We start from the raw sequence: 19,886 nt of genomic DNA on the forward strand, positions 1-19,886 counted from the left end.
GCTACAGGATAAAGATTGGGGCAAAAAATTAAGCCTCTAGAAAGGACCCTGACCCGTTATAGTTGGATTCAGGTGCTAAGCCCATCAGCTGGGCAAAATTTAACTTGGCCCAGACATTTCTGGGGTCCTGAAAGTCAGTATCTAGTAATGATCTACTGTTAAATAGACATCAGTGCCAAACAATCCCTACTGAAATGTAATGTACTTCATAAATAAAAAAATCAGGATCTTCCCACAGCTGAGCCAGCTGTCTGTGCAGCAGGAGCATTGTGATTGGTCACCATCATCTGAAGGCCCCCTGAAGTGAGCGGATCGCCATGTAATGACAGCAGACGTAAGTGTATGGAAGTGACAAAGTACTACTATGGCATCATCCCACTGATATACTCTAATCTTCACTTCTGAAATGGCTGCATATAAAACACAATGCCGAAAAAAAAACCGTATTCTAAAAATTATAATAAAGACTATTTTTCTACTATTAAACTATATAAAAGGCCAAGAATTGTGTGCATTAATGCCTGAAGTTTAACAATTGAGAGCGGAACGGCTGATGGGGGTTGAAATGGTTCTTGTCCATCTGTCCAGTCGTATGTACACTCTTGTGTACTGTTAAAGTGTATGGTGCTTTTTCATGTTCTCATAAAAGGAAAATTAAGTTTATTTTCAGCCTGACCTGTCATATTTGGGGGGGGGGGGAGAATTAGTAAAATGATGGAGGGAAATAAGTGCAATTAATAATGCTCTGTTTATAGGACTTATCTTGTGGTAAACTTCACAGCTTCACTTCTAAAAGGTTTTTAGGGGTATATTTATCAAAGGCTGTACCAATTTTACAGCTAAAAAAACCTAAACAAGTAAATAGAGAGCTGCAGCTTTGGTCGAACTGTGATGTACTTAATTTTTGCACTATGATAAATATGATTCCTTGCATCAGATTGTAGATTGTGTTTCATAGCACAGCGCTGTAACAGTGAGAGGGGCAGTTTATTTGCTTTGGATACTGACATAGGTGCATACATGGCTACTGTCAATACTCCAGTATGATAAGGAATATCCCATGCATTTGAGATTGTAGGGGTCGGTTATTTAAGAAACTCTCTGAGCAAAGTACAAAAACACAGGTGCAATGCGCCCATATTTTGCAGTTTACATACTGCCTTCTTTTGATGTAAAATTGCTACAGCTCTCTGCTGACCTGTACAACCCTGCATCATTTAAATGCACAAGTTAGGGAGTGAAAGATCACAGGCAATAAGGACAGGGTTAGCCTGTGCCCTCTGATTCAAGCTGTAACTTGAGCAAACATTTTTTCAATAAGCTTATGAGAAGTTACAGGTTTGCAAATTGGATGCACTCAAATAATAGCTCACAGGAAATTGTTTATTATTTACTTCAATTACATTCCCCTGTTTGTCTTTTTATAGCAGTGCTGTATGACTATTTTATTAATTATCAAGGGCAGATTTATAATTTTGCGTGTTTGATGACCTGATTGTATTAAAAATAGTGTTTAAGCAGACTGGAGACCGTAAAAATCCCCTGTGGGGCATATCTGCCTACATTCTCCCTGGTTGACAGTTCTTTTTTATATAATTCTTATCTTTACTTAGATGAACAGTTTATGAGTTAGACAAGCTGCTGAAAGGAAGTGGGAATAGTTACAGATGGGAAGGGGAATTGTTTTAGTGGTAAATGCTTTAAGAACACAGTATATGAGCAGTTGTATGTAAGTAGCTTTGAATATAGTGTAGGCCAAGCGTATTCAAACGGAAATATAAGAGACTGAGTAAATAGACGTTTTCACTTAATTGTGGAGTAATTAATTAAGGGTTTTAAGGGGTTAATTGCTCTTGAATTGTGTGAAGATACAAGAGTCACTGCCAAAAATGTACTTGTTTCCTTATTATTTCTAAATGAGCCAGCAAAACCTCAGTTGTGGCATGGGCAAAAAGTTGTGGTTTTTAAATATGAACAATAACATGGTCACATAATACAGTGACCACTAGTGATGAGCGGATTTTTTTGCCAGACATGGATTCGCAGTGAAATTCCGCATTTCGGCATTGGTGAATTGTTTAGCGATACTTCTGAAAAAAAAAGACGCAATCGCAAAAGTCGTGCACGTCAAAAAAGTTGCACGCTACCCACATTTCACACAAAGAAAATGTCATACCAATTTTTCACCTACTCACTCCCCATTTCTCACACAGCTGCTATGCTTTAAAGGCTATCAAGTGAGTGGTTTTGAACAGTATGTAATAAAAATGGTAAAGTGTGCTCTGGTTTTTGTAACCCGCAACAACTTATGGAGACAATTTACTGGTCATCTGTTTAAGAGTAAACATATGACGGGTTGCAATGGGTTACAAGGCCTGTGACTTTTAGTAAATTAGCCAGCAAGTTTACTATGATGGAGAGTAGCATAAAGTAGCGCAAAGGCTGTATTGGTATTGCAGTGTCACCATCCTTCCCTCTTTTACTTTGTAATAAAAAATAATAGGGTGGAAACACAGAATATTGATATGGATTTATGAAATTTGTGAAAATACAGACAGTACTATGCAAAGCATTACAGTGTGAGTGATATCTATAGACGTTGATTAAAAGTTATATTAAAACAGTGAACTTCTGCAATCTATCTGAATGCATTTTAAAATAAGGACCATTGATATATATTGCTTACAGCTGGAATCCACACATTTCATGGAAAACACAGAGACAGGGGCCTAAATGCTTTCCAGTAGGGAAGAAGTGAACAGCTGTTCCAACCAACCTGTTGTGTCTAGCCCCTGGTTCAGAAAATTAGAACAGTAAGCTGGCACTAAGTGTGGGGCAGGATGCATAGTGTCACTAACTGCCTGACCTCCCAAGGCACAGAAAACAACTTGTATGAGAGTAAAGGCAGGCAATACTAGCACTGGACATACTGAACTGCACATTTACAATATAGCCTAGACACTTCAGGGGTACTGTAATTTATACAAAGCTTGCTTCAGTTCTAATAACCAATATCAACCAATCAGCGGGTAGTAATAACTACAATTGCTACAATTATTTGGAACTGGAGCATACTTTGCACCTGATACTACATTACCCCTCATTTTTCATGGTGACAGGCTTATAAATGTTCCATTGAGCCATTTTGCCAAGTACAAATTTACTTCTGCTGACTGCAGCCTCTTCATGTGCATTTTTATTAAGCCTTTTTAAATACTATAGAGGCCTATTCCAAGCAGAAGATCATTCTCTTGGTTATATCATACTGTATGTCATACTTAAAAAGCATTTCAATATGCAGTATTTAGCATTTCAATATATGAAATAAAAAGAATATATATATTTAATGTCCCTCTTTTATACATGTTACATAATCTTTCCCTGCAAACTATGTTGGGTTCACTTTTGCTACAACAAAATGCCAGGAATATATTTTATGAGCTCATATAATGTATTTCCTTTTTATAACAGAAGCACAGTCAACAGGCAATGGGGACATTTCAACTTACCCACGCACACTGGTAGCGGCTGATCCCACACTCTACGCTCCCCTGTCAGGCACATTAAAACTCGGCTGCCACGTAGGCTGTATCCTGGATCGCAACTGAAGGTCACAGAACTTCCAGCAAAGTGTCCCTCATCCTTTTCCTTGTAGCCATACTGTGGCATGCCAGGGTCCTCACATTTAATCAGTTCAAAACCTGTAGTGTCAGTACAAGGACAGTGAGAAAGATGTGATCCGGCTGCAAGACTGACCTGTTTGCCTGCAGCTTTGTCAGTTTCTCAGCTAGAGGATAATTACAATTAGTGCCAAGCTTGGTGGCACAGGCAAGTGTCACAAAACAGCAAGACAGACTTGTCACTTTGTACTGAATGATGGCCAGAGGGGAAAGCAGCATACTGCAAACTGCAATAATAGCAAGTAAAATGATTTAATAACATGCAAATGGTAAAATGCCAGGTTTACTTAGTGTGCTAAAGAAAGAAGTATCTAAATATATTATATTATCCTCATTTTATATTATTGTTGAACTTTTTAAACCCCTATGTTGTGAATTCAGACAAAAAATCCCTTATAACAATCACGCAGAGTGAATAAGCACAATGAGGCAACAAGGTTTAAATAACACAAAGATCCAACCGTTCTCCAAAAACGATATTATAATGTAGGTAACATTTACATACAGAAATGTCATAAAGAGAAGAAAAATTGGTAGGAGAAAGGACAAATTAGGCAGTTATTACACTGCAAAACATAGCACATTTTGTAATAACTTGTCTAAATGAGGTTAAAATATTTGCACAAAGTAAAATTGCTTCCATTGCATGTATGGTATGATTCAAATTATGGAAAGATCTCCTATCCTGTAAACCCCTGAGCGTCCTGGATAACAGGTCCTCTACTATACCAGCTTTACCTACATTCTTCCACAAGTCTGTACATACTTATGTATGCAGCAAAACAAAAAACAGGGTTTTGCATCAGATGTTTGTCCACCAGCATGATGGATTGTAAACTGGACATTCTTGTCTTGTTACGAAGTCAGTGATGCTGAAATGCATCAAGAACATATTTATGGTAATGGTACACATGGTTATTTTTAGCATTTTGCAGCATAATTAATAAGATAAGGCCTGGAAGACCTGGGAGCTTTTTTTCTCATGCTTTTAATGGGTAAGAACCATGTGGCTTTTGAAGAATGTTATCATATATGTAATGGTGAAGATGTAGTATATTTTGATCTGCTAATGAGTCTGCTTATTAGTACCACACACACGGAAAATCTTTTATACTTCTCTAAACAAATCTTGTCACCTTTTAATGAGACAAACCTTGAGTATTTGTTTCCATGCAAACACCTGCAATTAACTTCAGCAGCTGAGAAAACATCTTACACCTTTAATGTAAGGACGAACAGAAAGAAGTAGGGAGACGCAGAGGAACCATGGGAAGAACCAGATATCAAATGAATAGGAAGTCATGGAAAAAGGTTTAGGAAAAGAAGTAGTACCTAAGGCAGTTAGTGTAGAGGAAGACAAGAAGGAATAAAGAAGATGGTGGGAGGAAAGTGAAGGTATTATTTTGTTAATTACAAATAGTGGAGTTTAGGGGAGTCACAGAAGACTACTATTTGTATGGGTGAATAATGACTATTATCAGTGGCCATAGAGCTGGAGAAGATTTACAAGGCCAGAGCAACACAAACATAATTCACAAGGTAATTTATTTGATCTACTGCAAGGTAAAAAAGGTCTGACTTACTTGAATAATACAACTCAAACCCTTTGCTAGTATTTTCGGAGTTAGATACGAATTCCAACCATAGGGCACTTGAGGTACTGTTCAAGCTCTTCCCCAGCATGTCTGACTTGCTGAAAGTTCCAAGGAGTCTGGCAGAGTTATTGTGCCCATCATAAACCTGGAAGAAAGGGGGATGAAAATACAAATGAGGTATTTACCAATTTATTTTTATTTACACATGAAAATGTGTGCTGATAGGGCTTTTGTACCTTTTTTAAGCTTTATCTTATTTTGATTGCATAGATGATAAATATAGCTGAGCAAGTAAGGATGGAAGGTTGTTCTTGACCAAAAAACTCTGATTTCTAGGCGTTGGACAGTCTGACATTTTATGCTTATGAATTAGTAACCGTACCTTAAGGAAGTCTCCAGGACGCAGGTCAAATGTTCTAGCTCTCAGCTGAACACCTTTTCCTGGCTGGCTCTGGACAGAGTAAATGCATTCATGGTTGTTACTGTAATTGGCTGGGTAGTTTGGAGAGAGCAGGACACCCTGAGTTCCAGTAACAGATGCTCCACATTCAGCTGGAAGAGAAAAACAAGCTGGGGGTTATGATTTGCTAGTGGCACTCTGAATTTATTGGAAGATGAGTTTTGTCCCCCAAACCATGCAAAGTTCTTCGCTAGATGCAGTAGATGTCCCTAAGCAGTATTATTGCATCCCATGGCTAGCTATAAAGGTTATTTGACTGATATCACTTTCATTTCTCTTTATAGTTCTTCCTTAAATGCTATACAGGCATAGTTTTTAATTTCAACTGTGCCTTTAGCCAATTCATAATTCACACTTTTTTCTTCAGCTTTCAAAGTGCTAACTCTAGGTTTTCTAAACTACTGTCAGCCATAATTGTATGCATGGGGACAAGAATAAACCCCCCACCACAACTGTTAATGTCCCTGTGTAGAAAAATGTGTCCCAGCATCCCACCACCCAGCTCAATGCTAAAATCTTTCAAGCCACGTGGAGTTTATTGGAAACATTTTTCACACTCTCTAGCAAAGCAGGGTGTCTAGAAGTACCCTGTTTGCTCTATTTGTCAATTTTCTGTTCATTTGTCCAGTACCAACTCATTTATTTTCCTCTAACACAGCAACAATTGGTGACACATCATACTGTCAGCTTGTTACAATCTTGCACCTTTCTCTTGCTTGGCACAGATTGACTTGCATTTCACTGGGTGAGCAGGGTTTGTTATACTTGTGAGAGCCTTTGCACATTTTAGTGAGTGCGATCTTGTTAATATCCTCTGTGGAAAAATGCACTCTGACTCATGGCTAAAATTTAACCCTCAGTTATCAAAATAATGGCACATTGTTATACTTGTTGATGAAAAAATTAATAAATATCTACAAAAATTGTGGAACTTAATTGTAATGTTTAAGGAGACCTAAAGTTTAACAAAGAAGTAGGGTAGAAATGTTGTACATTATGTTTTGGGCTTCTGTAATAGCCCAAGGCAGCCACAGCCCTTTAGCAGGGAAGATCTGTGCCATTGAAGATGCCCCCGGTAGCTCCCCATTGTCTTTCATGTGGATTCACTGCACATGCTCCATGCTGATGACTCACAATATACTGTATATATTAAATATAAATGTCACAATATAAAGCCGACTAGTTATTACTGCATGGCAGCTCTAAAACCAGTGCAATTAGCATCAGAAATTTACAATTAGACTTGTAAATAGGTTATATGACAGGCAAACCTAATTTTCTGATGGATTATTTGCAATGACCCCTAAGCTTAGCTTCTCAAATGCTGCTCAGAGCTCACTGAGCATGTGCGTGTCACTGACATTTCTAACAAAATCCAAGATGGTGACCTTGTGTGCACAATTTAATGGCCTGGATCATTACAGTTATAAAGATGCCAAATCTTTAAGGTGATTTAAGTTCAATATCTTTAAATACGCCATTTCGAGCCATATTTTTTTTAGAATTTAGTTCTACTTTATGTAATGGTAATTGCATCTGAAAAGAGCAATAAATTCACTTTTATTGCATGCAAATTAGAGAAATGTTTCATACTGGGGAATGCTTAAGTAGCAACATAATTTCTCTATTAACACTTTCCTGACAAAGTGATTAGCATATTGACACATATATCAAAGCAGGTTAATATATCAAGTCAAAACAGAATCTTCTGCCTGAGCAATTAAATTCAGTCTTACTATGGTGGTTAGAGTTCTGGGTGCAACCCTAAACTCTAAAACGGTACTGATTCTTAAAGTAGCAGTAAAACAATTACCATTGTGCTATTTTTTCTTTTCGTTTTTTTAATTTAGTTGCTAAATCAATAGTTTATATACAGGCTTATTCTATACATTTCTATTTTTTATACATAAAGGATTTATTTAGTGCGCCTAGAACATATTAGTATTACAGGGATCTATTTATAAAGTTTTGAGGATAAGAGAAAGGTCAGAATTTGAAACTTTTCACCCTTTAACACCTTTATAGGATAGAGCAGTATGGTGTCTTCATGTAGTGGACAATAAACTAAAATTAAATAGTGAAAAAAAAATTGTCTAGTGCTAGGGTAAGACTAGGGTAAGACTCCAATTTATTTAGTCTGTAGAAGTGAAACCACAGAGAGTAATGATGTCCATAAAAGTATGAAGCTGTGACATGCAAAACCAGATGTCTGAAAGTAAATATTAAACCAAAGAAGCTCTAATTCCTACCTGTCTAAATGTTTGCTTTGCCTTATTGCTATAAGAAAAATAGGCCTTTATGCATTCTTCTGTCAAATAATCCAGTTTGCCTCCCAATGCTGCATATTATGCTACTATGTATTAAATCACACCAGCCTCTCTTTTGACATTAATATTGCTAAACTCACTGAATCTTTTATCACACTGTTTAAATAATACAAAGCATAACCCAAAGATCCTTATGTGCCCATTCTGTATAACAATTCATTGATCTCAGTCTAACAATAATGCCATCCTACTGAATAATTAGACTAACCCGCGTACATTTTAACATGTTCTCTAACATACAACAATTTTACCCAATCCCACATCCTGAGAAATCTATTTCAATCAAAATATCTACATAATGGCTTTACCCCCCTCTACCCTCCCCCCCAAAAAAGGAACTAAGCAAAATTAAAGCACAGGACCACCTACCAACACACCTTGGGAGAGGCGAACTCCACACACGCCGTCTACCTCCCAGGCAGGTGATGCGAGATGCTCCTTCCAGACGATAACCAGGAAAACAGGAGAAAGTCAAGGAATCGCCAACACCAAACTGAAGGCCTTTTCTGATACTGTAGGCTGGGACCTCTGGCTCATCACAAGGCTCTAGGTCATATTCTAGTGGTATTAACAAAGTGGAGTTAGAATTACATGAAAATACCCAACAACAGGCAACAATTCAATATCATCTGCTATATCCTTTCCTTATAGCCATCTTAGCAGTTTGTAGTTAAGGTAGCTCTATTGTCATTGAATACCTTGCAGAACATTCTATATATAATCAATTCAAAATTATCCACTGCTTTTAAAAATTACATGTCAGAGTTCTCTAGCCCTTCTCAGCAATCAAGAAATGGTTTTTATGTTTTTATAATAATACAGAGACATATGTCTATATATAAATCCAAGGAACAGAACTAATCCACCAACAGTTAGACACATTCAGAGTTAGGCAGGAAATTAAGGGACTTGTACTTGTGAAACAATTAATAGCAATTCATTTATTACCATTATAATGGCCACATGATTGCCACCTGGCAGGTATATTACAATGATAGCATTATAAACATAAAAGGAAAAATAGATGGAAATCCTCCAATCATAGGTAAAAATCTAATTCTCTATTACTGGTTTTTGCACTTCTGACTTCTGTATGTTCATGCCAGTGCTAAATTGATTTTACATATGCAGTTATAATATAAACTTGATCTGGCCAGTAATAAAGTGCTAATTATAAAGAATTCATACTGTTTCCTCCCACTTCTATCTATATCTGCATTAGGCTACTAAACCATTTTCCTCCCAACTCACTAAAAAGCCCAGTCAATCCAATTCCATTTCTGGCAAAATGTCAACTTTGTACTCTCTGCAGCCATTTTCTCTGCATTAAAATATATGATGTTATTACATCAGTATTGCAGAAAACCTTTGCTGACCTGGACCATCTTTCTATAAATCTCATTATTTTCTTGTGTCTCTAAACTTGAAAGGCTAGGAAATAACTCACATTTCTTGAATGTATTATTGATAGTCTTCCTATTATTATTTCAAGACTGGGGTAGTCTATGAACTATAAGGTTGATGCCACAGGGGCTTAGAATCAGCCCCTCTGCTGGAATCAGCCTCCTACCTTGCCTGCACCCAGAACCATTGTGTCAGCCTAGGTGCTGGCACACACAGCAGATATTGGCTCTTGTGTTTATTTGCCAATATCTGGTGTGCATGCACCTAGGTCAGCACAATGGTTCTGATTGCAGGCAAGGATGAAGGCTGATTTCAGTGGAGGGGCTGCATTTTTCCACAGGCCCAGAACTACCCTCATGTGGCATCAGCCTAAGGTATCAGAGGGTCCAACCAACAACCCGCTTTTATGCAAATGGGACATACTGTCTCCAAGTTTAAGGGATTGTTAAATGTGAGACTTTTATTCCACCCGATCAGATATCTTACTCATAACAAGAGTCCACTTATGGGGCAATACAAGATGCAAAGCTTGCTCAACCAGTAGCACTTACAGGTCATCAGTTTAAAGCATCGATCTGATTGCAATGGGATTAAAACGTTTTGCCTTTTCTAATTCTTATTTGCGTTGTGATCTCAAATACTAATAGTGACCTGTTGAAATGAGGGTTGTATAGCACATATAGCATTAATTTGAGGTGATCTAATAAAAAGTGCAGCCTTTGCACCAGACCTGGTAACCCATAGCAATCAACCAAAACTTTGCTTTGAAACAGGGAAATATTACCTATCGAGTGGTTGCTATGGATAACTAGATCTGGTACAAACTATCTCCTTTCTATTACATCAATTACATGCAGCACTTCGTTCTCCAAAGTCACCCAAATATTCTGCTCAAGAAACTTCAGGTGCCTTTGGCAATTTACTATTGCCTTTAGGAAAGCATTTTTGGAAAATTTAGCAAGATTTAACCACAGGTGACAAATCTCCCTGTGTGCCATTACCCGTATAAAAGACAACCCAACTGCATGTTTTATTACATTACTCAATAAAGAAAATCTATACCCAGTGCAAAAAGAAGGGAGAGGTGGATACACCTTCTATTTTGCTCACATTAGAGGGGACGCCTAACAAAGGAAGTTTTCAACCAAGAGTTGTAAGATTACCTATTAATTGTGAGCATATCCTTTATTATGAAAAGTAAGCATGTGCCTAAATGGAAAAAACCCTAGTCTAGACTGACATGAGAAGAACATAAACCCAGGTATGAACTGAGTGCTACACTGTGGGACGAAAAGTTTAATGTTTAATGAATTTAATGTAATCAACCAAAATGATGCGTCAAACCAAAATGATTTATTTATAGATTTATTGTCAAATCATGATGGTCACGTGTGTAAGAGAATGCAAGTGTTTTTAAATCATATACAGTATCTAGTAGAATTAAGTCTAAAACAACTGGACTTTTCTGAGTTTTTCTTGAAAACGTTTCACCACTCATCCGAGTGGCTTCTTCAGTTCAAATGACTGGTAGGGAATTCCCCGGTATTTAAACTCTTGATGGTAGTAGAGTCACAGACATCCAATCACAATGGTTCCATTGAACTTGTTCAGTTAGGTGTTAGCTGAAACTGACAGGTGTAAGAAGGTATGATCCAATCACAATGGTACCAAGATTCTCATTGATGAAGGTGTTAATCCTTCAAAGTACATGACTGGAAGTGTGAACTGTTGTGAAACTGCCGGGGTAAGGATGTCAACGCGCCATTGTATGTTGGTGACAAGCGGTGTCTCAGGCCCCCTCCTCTGTTCAGGGATGGTTTTTCCAGGTTGGCATAAATGGCCTCTTTCACACCTCTTTCAAACCATCTGTCCTCTCGGTCCAAAATATGCACGTTACTGTCCTCAAAAGAGTGACCTTTTTCTTTGAGGTGTAGATAGACCGCTGAGTCTTGTCCTGAGGAGATTGCCCGCCTATGTTGGGCCATTCTCTTACAGAGAGGTTGTTTTGTCTCCCCTGATGCTGGAACATCAGAAAAACTTAGGAGAATTTTCAACAAACATCGCATTCCTGTGTTTTTCAAACCCAGCAACACCCTGAGACAGAAGCTGGTGCACCCGAAAGACCCAACACCCAAGCACATGAAGAGTAATGTGGTCTATGCTGTCCAGTGTAGTGAAGAGTGCTCAGACTTATATATTGGGGAGACAAAACAACCTCTCTGTAAGAGAATGGCCCAACATAGGCGGGCAAACTCCTCAGGACAAGACTCAGCGGTCTATCTACACCTCAAAGAAAAAGGTCACTCTTTTGAGGACAGTAACGTGCATATTTTGGACCGAGAGGACAGATGGTTTGAAAGAGGTGTGAAAGAGGCCATTTATGCCAACCTGGAAAAACCATCCCTGAACAGAGGAGGGGGCCTGAGACACCGCTTGTCACCAACATACAATGGCGCGTTGACATCCTTACCCCGGCAGTTTCACAACAGTTCACACTTCCAGTCATGTACTTTGAAGGATTAACACCTTCATCAATGAGAATCTTGGTACCATTGTGATTGGATCATACCTTCTTACACCTGTCAGTTTCAGCTAACACCTAACTGAACAAGTTCAATGGAACCATTGTGATTGGATGTCTGTGACTCTACTACCATCAAGAGTTTAAATACCGGGGAATTCCCTACCAGTCATTTGAACTGAAGAAGGTGTACTACCCTTTCTCACATTTGGACATATACATGGACTACAGGTTTATCCTCTTTTAGAGGGAATTGGGGGTTGCCTCTTTTACAGTTGTTTCTCTTATAAAACTTGAAAATGAATATCTACATTTTGCTAATATTTTGTTAATTGCTGTGTGTTTATAGAAACCTCTCCTTTCATGTAACAACAGATATCTTGAATTTTGCTTCAATTTTTAATTTAAGGCATATAGTTCTTCACATATATATTTTCAGAGATTCCTGAAAAAAATCTCTCTTTTATTAATAATTTTTCGAGACTGCTCTTATCCATGTATGAGTGACCCAGTAGGTAATCCATAAAGAGAAATCACTACCTTCTTTTCTATCTGTTATACTGTAATATATTTTCCAGTGTGTTTTAGAATCATGGTATATCTTTTAATTATTTCTTCGATATATTCCTTAAGGCACCTGAAATAATAATCCCCCAGTCCCGTTCTATTTTATCCATTGTTAGTATGGTGCCATTATCTACATTTGTACTCATTATTTGCTTTTGTATTCTTAGGACAGCAGTGAATTATTCACATCTGACTGGCATTAAATTGCAGTTTCCATGCATTACACTAATATTAACAATTTTACTTGCACTGCTTTTCTGTGCCAGCCCTGTAAAAGTGAAGTATGACCCTTCAATAACATAATGAAAGGTGTAATATAACATATTATTTTCTCACAGTATTTAAAATGATCTTATTTTGTATGACAATGCCTACTGTAATCTGTTGCAGTTCATGTTACAAAATACAACTGTTAGTCATAGAAAGGGTCATAATACCTTTGCAAAGCCAATAAAGCTGGTCGGATAATAAAAAATAATATTAAAGCTTCTCTAACACAGTGCTTCTCCAAACACAGTTTCTTCCCTGTGCCTCTATCTCTGGGTTTGTAAGAATCCTGGAATTTAAACCAGAGGGATTCAGACTTTTCTTCCCTAACCTCTGTGCTACCAAGACAGTCAAGAGGGGTCTAGTGAATTAGTATTTCCTGCTATGTTTTACAAAGCCTACTATTCTTATTGGTTTACGTTCAACCAATTATTACTAGGTGCTACCTAAAGAATCCATTCCCCTTTCTTACATTCTGGCCTGAGCACTGAGTCTGACCCTAGGTATTGCTCTCAATTTTTGCATGTAATTCATAAAATAATTTGGTTATACTTTTTTTTTTATATTAGCAGAAGCAACATACAATCCCCATAAAAACAATAGAACCCAGAAACTTACAGCGGCAGTCAGATAGTTGCTAAGAATAGTTGCCAATAGTTGGCTGGTATTAAACCATTCAGTAAGTTCAATATATAAAATATGGTATTTCTAGCCATATTCATTTTTATAGTTTAGTTCTCCTTTAAGGTAGAATTGTAAGCTTAAATCCCATTCACAAATTATACTTTGGTTACAAACTAGACTGTAAGTTCTTTGAACCAGCAGAGCAGAATTTGCATAGTAAAGCCAAGCTACAGGCTTTGAGCTCTATACAATAAATTATGCATTGTAACTGACAGGGACATATGATTAAGAATGCGGATGCAATGTATACAGAGCAGCAGTGTTACACACACAGCCTCTGGCAGAACATTTGTATCCGTCACATGGAAATTAAGTAGGAACATCAAGGCAGAAAAAGACAGGCAAAGCAGTTACAAACCTGCTGCCTTACATCTTATTTGTGCTATTTATTATAAATCAGCTTTATACTGAATGATATTGCTCTTACTATCCAGGGCAAAGCAACTCAACACAGCAACTCAACACATAACTGATTGACTTACGCAAATAATATCATCAGGGGCCAACCAGAAAACTTAACACCACAGACCAATTCTCCCAACTATTTTACCTCATCTCTTAATTCATCTTTTTATTTCTTCTAGTCTCCTATCACCTATATTTATTTCCACATCTCCTCTTGTCATTCAGAAACAGCGAATGGACATGGTATGGGCAAATTGTGCAAGGCTGCATGGTTGGGTGAGCAGGTGAGTACTCTGACACCTGTGCCCAGTGGGAGTTTTTCCTGGTATCTTGGTGGGCAATCTGTACACTGATTGACAATATGACAATATAAAACTTGGATGGATGGAATGGCGAAGGAGAGTTATAGTATGCATTAACTAATGTCAAAATTATAACATTCCAAATTTATTCTAATTCCTTTATTTTATACAAATGATGATTATTTTTGTTTGGATGTAAGCAATGATGTTTTCTCAGATTATAGCTACAAGAGAAAATGTAATTCAACATAATAAGTGGATCAATTCAATTATGTTTTCAGTGCACAGTAGAAGAGCAATTATGAATATTATCGTGTATGAATGAGCTAAGTAAGCTCACTGAGCTAGATGCAACTTACATATGTATTGTCAATATCCCACTGTCTACTACAAGTTCACAAATCGATGTTGGAGATCACACTTATTTGACACACAGTTAACCCCACAGAGGTATAAATTACATGCTTTAGCCTTCCCTTATAGTTAAATCTCCAGGTATATTAATCAATGAATTTATATGGATGAAAACCAGGATGCAGTAAAAAGTAATCAGTCTGTTTATGTCTTTGTTAGCAAAACTGTCAAGGAGGTCACAGTAAATGTGCCCCTCACCCCCATTTAAAACTCTCCATGAATCTTGGATGTTTAATTGTATTCTCCCTGTCTCAGGACCACAAACGCATATGTACCGGGAAGTTGGGACTTTAGTAAGAAGCCTGACACTGAAGAGCTTGCCTAAGTCCAATAGCACAATATCTACAGGCCTTTACTCAAGATTCAGATAATGGCATAGCCAAGCAGCAATTGGGATGATTGGGAACAGGCAAGGAGTCAGAAATCAAATCAGCAAAGGCAAAATGGAATTCACCCAACTTTGAAACAAAGACCAAAACTGGGCTTTGAATCCAGGCTTGGGGCATCGATATATTTTGAATTTTATTCCATTTGAAATGGTGACATAACAAAGTAATGATGGCATGATGATGCATACTGGCCATCATGTCAGATTGACATTACACGCATTTTTATACTGACACACCATTGTTTTGCAGGCTCCAGTAAAGGGGTGATGGGTGAGAGGCAGGAAGAGGGACATTTTTGGTTCATTATGCCAGGGGCCCATATAGAAATAGCAAACCATACTCCTTATTAGCCTTCATAATTAACATTTGAAAAATTTACAATAAAACACATTTTTTGGATTATCAGCCCGTAGCTTTGATATGTGTTTCAAGCAGTACATAGATCAAGGAAAACTGGGGAGGAATTCTTTCTCCACAGGGTGCTTTTTACCATAAAACAGACTGTAAGAAATTAATGGTTTTCTGATTTCCCATTGGGACTGTCATGTTAGTTGCTTGACACCTGACAGATTTGTGCTAGGGCTTTGCTATAAAAGTCTTTCTCCCTGCAATTGCCTGTGCAATTCACAGATTTTTTTTGGAAGCAGATTAAGTCTCACTGAATAGCAAGTATAGGGTGTATGCATTAAAATATGATTAATATGAAGGTGTTCTATATGTTCAGCAAGTGGCTCCATCTGGCACAGGCGCAGCTTTCTCTCTCACACTCTTTCACGGTCTGTCCTCATAAAAAATTAACAGTATACAAAGTGTAATGTAACTAAGATAATGTGTTTAGGTTTTTCATGATTATTCAAACAACATACACTTAGGGGCAGATTTAATAAAATGTGAGATTAGAGCTCACCACAGAAAAATTCAGCCAGCATATTTATCAGTGGGTAAAAGTTCACCATTTGATAAATACTTTTTTTTCAAAAAAAATCCCATAGGAATGAATATCAAGCGGGTGAATTTTTATGTGGTAAGCTCCAATCCAACATTTTGAAAAATCTGCCCCTAAAATTAGACTAAGCTACAGAATAATACTTGTAATACATGCAGCAACTCAGTAATAAATGTTTTAGATTTCCATGGAATGCAAGCAGCTAATGATAAAGGGATCTTTCTTACCCGAGAATGTGACATTAAATCCCTCATATGACATCGAGAAGTCAGAGATGAATCGGAGCTGAGCAGTAAAGTTTCCATACAAACCGGCACTAATGGGAGCTGGTAGGCTGGACCCTGTTAGACGTTTTAGAGGTTGTATAAAGCTGCTGTTTTCTGTGATCAGTAGAAAATCATGGCCATTCTCCAGATGGAAGGTATGAAATGTAAAGAACACACCTATTGTGAAAGGGCAAAGAATAGTTAAGATCCAGAAGAAGATAACAGTAAAAGTTTAACAGTAACCAGTTTAACCGATGGAAATGACATCTTTGTGTTAATATTATGCAGCGTCATTGTACGAATGTCACACTATTGCAGGAAATAAAGAGCACCAATAGTTTTAATATGTTACGAAAACAAAGGCATTCAAATGTCAAAGTCAAAAGATACAGTATTTTTGGTAGGACCCTGGACCAATGTGGCAGCATCAGCCACAAGTTTAAGGATTAATTGCAGTGATATTTAAAGGTTCAGACTCCTTTCCACTGTGTGCTGTTAAAATACATTATACAGAGTTAACATTTAATGTTCTTTCTAAGGAGGAGATTTTTTGTCTTTGTAGTGATAATTCCTATCTTCAGAGGGCCCAGAATGTCCTTATGCACTCACAAATTAAAGTTAGTGTGGCACATGCAAACTGGTAATAACTTCCCCTAAGCAAGAAATGGCAAGAAATATTTACATTGTTGATTTTCCCCTGTTTTCAAGGCATCTCCTGGGTCTGGGAATTACAGAAATCAGCAAACAATTTCTGTACTGTGAATTTGCTTACTTAGGGTGGCACAGGCTGGGAGGCTGGAACCACAGGCTCATGCATTATTTGTAGAGAAGGAGCATCAGTTGAGGGTCAAAATTAAACACCTAGAATCACTGGGAATGAATGCCCAACGACTTTGCACCACCCCTGTGGTTCCAGTGATTGTACCTTTCCTTGTCCGTTAATATCAAAGTTTTATTAAGATATTGTAAATCTACTAGGGAATACCATAGTTTTAGGAACATACTGTAGTTTCTGTCTTCTATTTACTAATTCCAGAGCAGAGAAGTCATTTTAGATGAATATTTTTAGGACCAAAGTTTACTAATCATGTTTGAGTTGAAGGTGTATCTATTAATTTATTTTTCAAGCAGACAGTAAAGTATGAGGCAGTAGCTTGTGTGCACACAGTGTTGGACTGAGATGCAGGAGCCCAGCAGAAACCCTTGGACCACAGGACCACTTTTTAAACCTTTTTCTCCTCCCCTCGCTCAACCTCTTTCTTCTTCTTTTTCTAGTCTCTTTTCTTAACATACTATAATATTTACTCTATATTCCCATACAGAAACATCAAATTACAATGAAATAGGCCATGTGGTTAGAAGCAGGTGGGCCCATTGACACCAGGACCCACAAGGCGTTTTCCTTGTATCTCAATGGGCCAGTATGATTCTAAATTGGTGGCTGATATCTAAAGTAGTTTATTTTTGAAGAGCACTGTGGAATATGTCAGTATAAGTAAAAGATAACAATAATAATAATAATGGCATAACGTATCAGATACTGTTGAATAGTCATGCTTGCATCAAGCAGCTATTTTGCCTATTTAAAGATAATAGGCTAAATAGGCTATATTATAGGCTATATTGCCTATTTAAAAAACTAAGACTATAAAACTAACTTTTCTATTAGAATAAACAAAATTAACATTTGCAAAAATAAGAACGAAGCATCACATTTTGCAGTGTAATTTTGCTCATTTGCAAGGTTGTTAAATTGCAAATTCTAAAAAACACCCAGTTTGAAGGTTCAAAAAATAAGGCTTCTTCAGTAAAAGGTTTCTATGACATACACTGCACACACGTGAAAGCTACAAAAGGCTGGAAAGTAAGGGCCCACAGGTTTCCACAAATTATATTTAAAAGGTGCAATGAAATAACTGTTTGATTGCAAGCTTTGTGTAAACAGGCATTGTGCCTTAATATAAGAGTTTTCTCCGGGCTGTATAATAACCATAATCCCTTCTTTCTGTGCTTGTTTATATCTGTGCCTAGAAGTCTGAAGAAGCATGAAAGTACAAAAAGCAGAGAATTTAAGCTTAATGTTCCATTACTAGGAACATTATATTGAGGAATAGCTCTATAGAAACTAAGTACTGTAATAAAAAGGGCATGCAAAACCTGTTGCTAAATTCTACTTATTTCTAACTCTTATTTCTTCTCTTTTTATCACCTGATAAATTAGGTTACAAAATAGGATTGAGTTGATAGACATGCAAAGCCAACCAGCCAGAGTAGAAACACTCAGCCGTAAGCTTAAGAAAATAACTAGTGGTAGATTTAAATGCTAAACTCCTAAAGGGAAACTATTCGTGTAAAGACTGTAGCTAGAGACTCTTATTTTAGTGAATCTTTAGAAATGTCACTTAAAACCAGGGGCATGTTTTAAACATTAAAATGCAGTGTTTAAAAAAAATTCCAATATTAAACTCATTTTCTCCTATATGGGATCTCCGTCCAAAAAAAGAAAATGTAATTCCCACATTTTCAGTAAACAAAACAATAAAGTATTCTAAATGGTTTTAAAGTTATTTGCAAATATGGTTGTGATAGTAAGACAAGAGACTTTCCAATATTCTTCCGAGTAGTGCCATGCAGCGGCCAATAGGAGATGAGCAGGCTTTTCTGTCAGTAGTGATTGCTTTTGCAATTTAGCAGAGACAGAAACTTTATTCTCTAATAAGTGAAAGCAACTGAAGACAAGGGAGAACAAGGGCTCTGAAAATCCTGAAGAATATGGTAAGATGCTAATGATCTAGGGTTACTAGGTTGTCCCTTTAAAAGCGGTTGCCTATAAAAAAAAAACATGATACAGAACTGAATATATTTCAGTATTTTTAATTTAAAATGAAATGTAAGAGAACCAGAATTGCTTGAGGCTTTGGTTCACAATTAAAACTGAAAAGAATGGCTGCCAAAAGAACTATTTTTAGCTAGGGTCAAATATAATCTTGCAGTTTACTGTTGTGAGATGAATCTTGCCACTTGAACTGAACAGCTCCCAGCATTCTTTACTACTAAATAACAGATACATTTCTGCAGCTTTGCTTGAGTGGTTAGGGGGTCACATTTGATTAACCATTTCTCCCAGAAAACCTATTTATATTTTACTTCCTTGGGATAAAGTAAGATTTTATCTTTCTATCTATATCTATCTGTCCTTTCAAAAAATTAAGTTACACTTTGCTGCTGTTGCTGTCAAAATGCTGTATAAAAGTTTGCATATGCATACAGTATATACAAAACGGGTCTGCACTATCCTTCGAAAATCAATATGGTGAATAAAGATCTACAGTTTTCAATAGGACTTCAACCAAAACATTGGACACTAACAATATATGATACAATTTTGTACGATTGTATGATTTGTACAAGTTTTTTTTATACAAGAGTTCTGGTCCTATCGAAAACTATATATATATATATACAGTATATATATACACAAAGATAGATCATATATATACGTATATGTATATATAAACAGACCTTTTCAAAATAAATAAAACGAAAATATTCTTCTCATCTTTTGAGATCAATAACTTGAAAGATAATTTAAAAAATTAACACATGATCACGATCAGCTGGCATCTAAAGCAGAGAGTGAGGAAGTAATTTATGCCCTC

General features: G+C 37.0%; 1 protein-coding gene across 2 annotated transcripts in view; it reads right to left on the reverse strand.

The window, feature by feature from the left end:
- csmd2 (CUB and Sushi multiple domains 2) overlaps positions 1–19,886 on the reverse strand; it is a 554,847-nt gene that overhangs the window by 107,812 nt on the left and 427,149 nt on the right. For both annotated transcript variants that reach the window (XM_018091826.2, XM_031896919.1), the window contains 5 exons: positions 16,189–16,404; positions 8,432–8,620; positions 5,658–5,827; positions 5,264–5,420; positions 3,510–3,701 (listed from right to left, as the gene is read on the reverse strand). In XM_018091826.2, the coding sequence (XP_017947315.2) occupies positions 3,510–3,701; positions 5,264–5,420; positions 5,658–5,827; positions 8,432–8,620; positions 16,189–16,404 (924 nt within the window). The remainder of the gene's footprint in view (positions 1–3,509; positions 3,702–5,263; positions 5,421–5,657; positions 5,828–8,431; positions 8,621–16,188; positions 16,405–19,886) is intronic.

Source organism: Xenopus tropicalis, chromosome 2 (genome assembly GCF_000004195.4).
Source record: "Xenopus tropicalis strain Nigerian chromosome 2, UCB_Xtro_10.0, whole genome shotgun sequence".
In the NCBI taxonomy this organism is placed as follows: Eukaryota; Metazoa; Chordata; class Amphibia; order Anura; family Pipidae; genus Xenopus; species Xenopus tropicalis.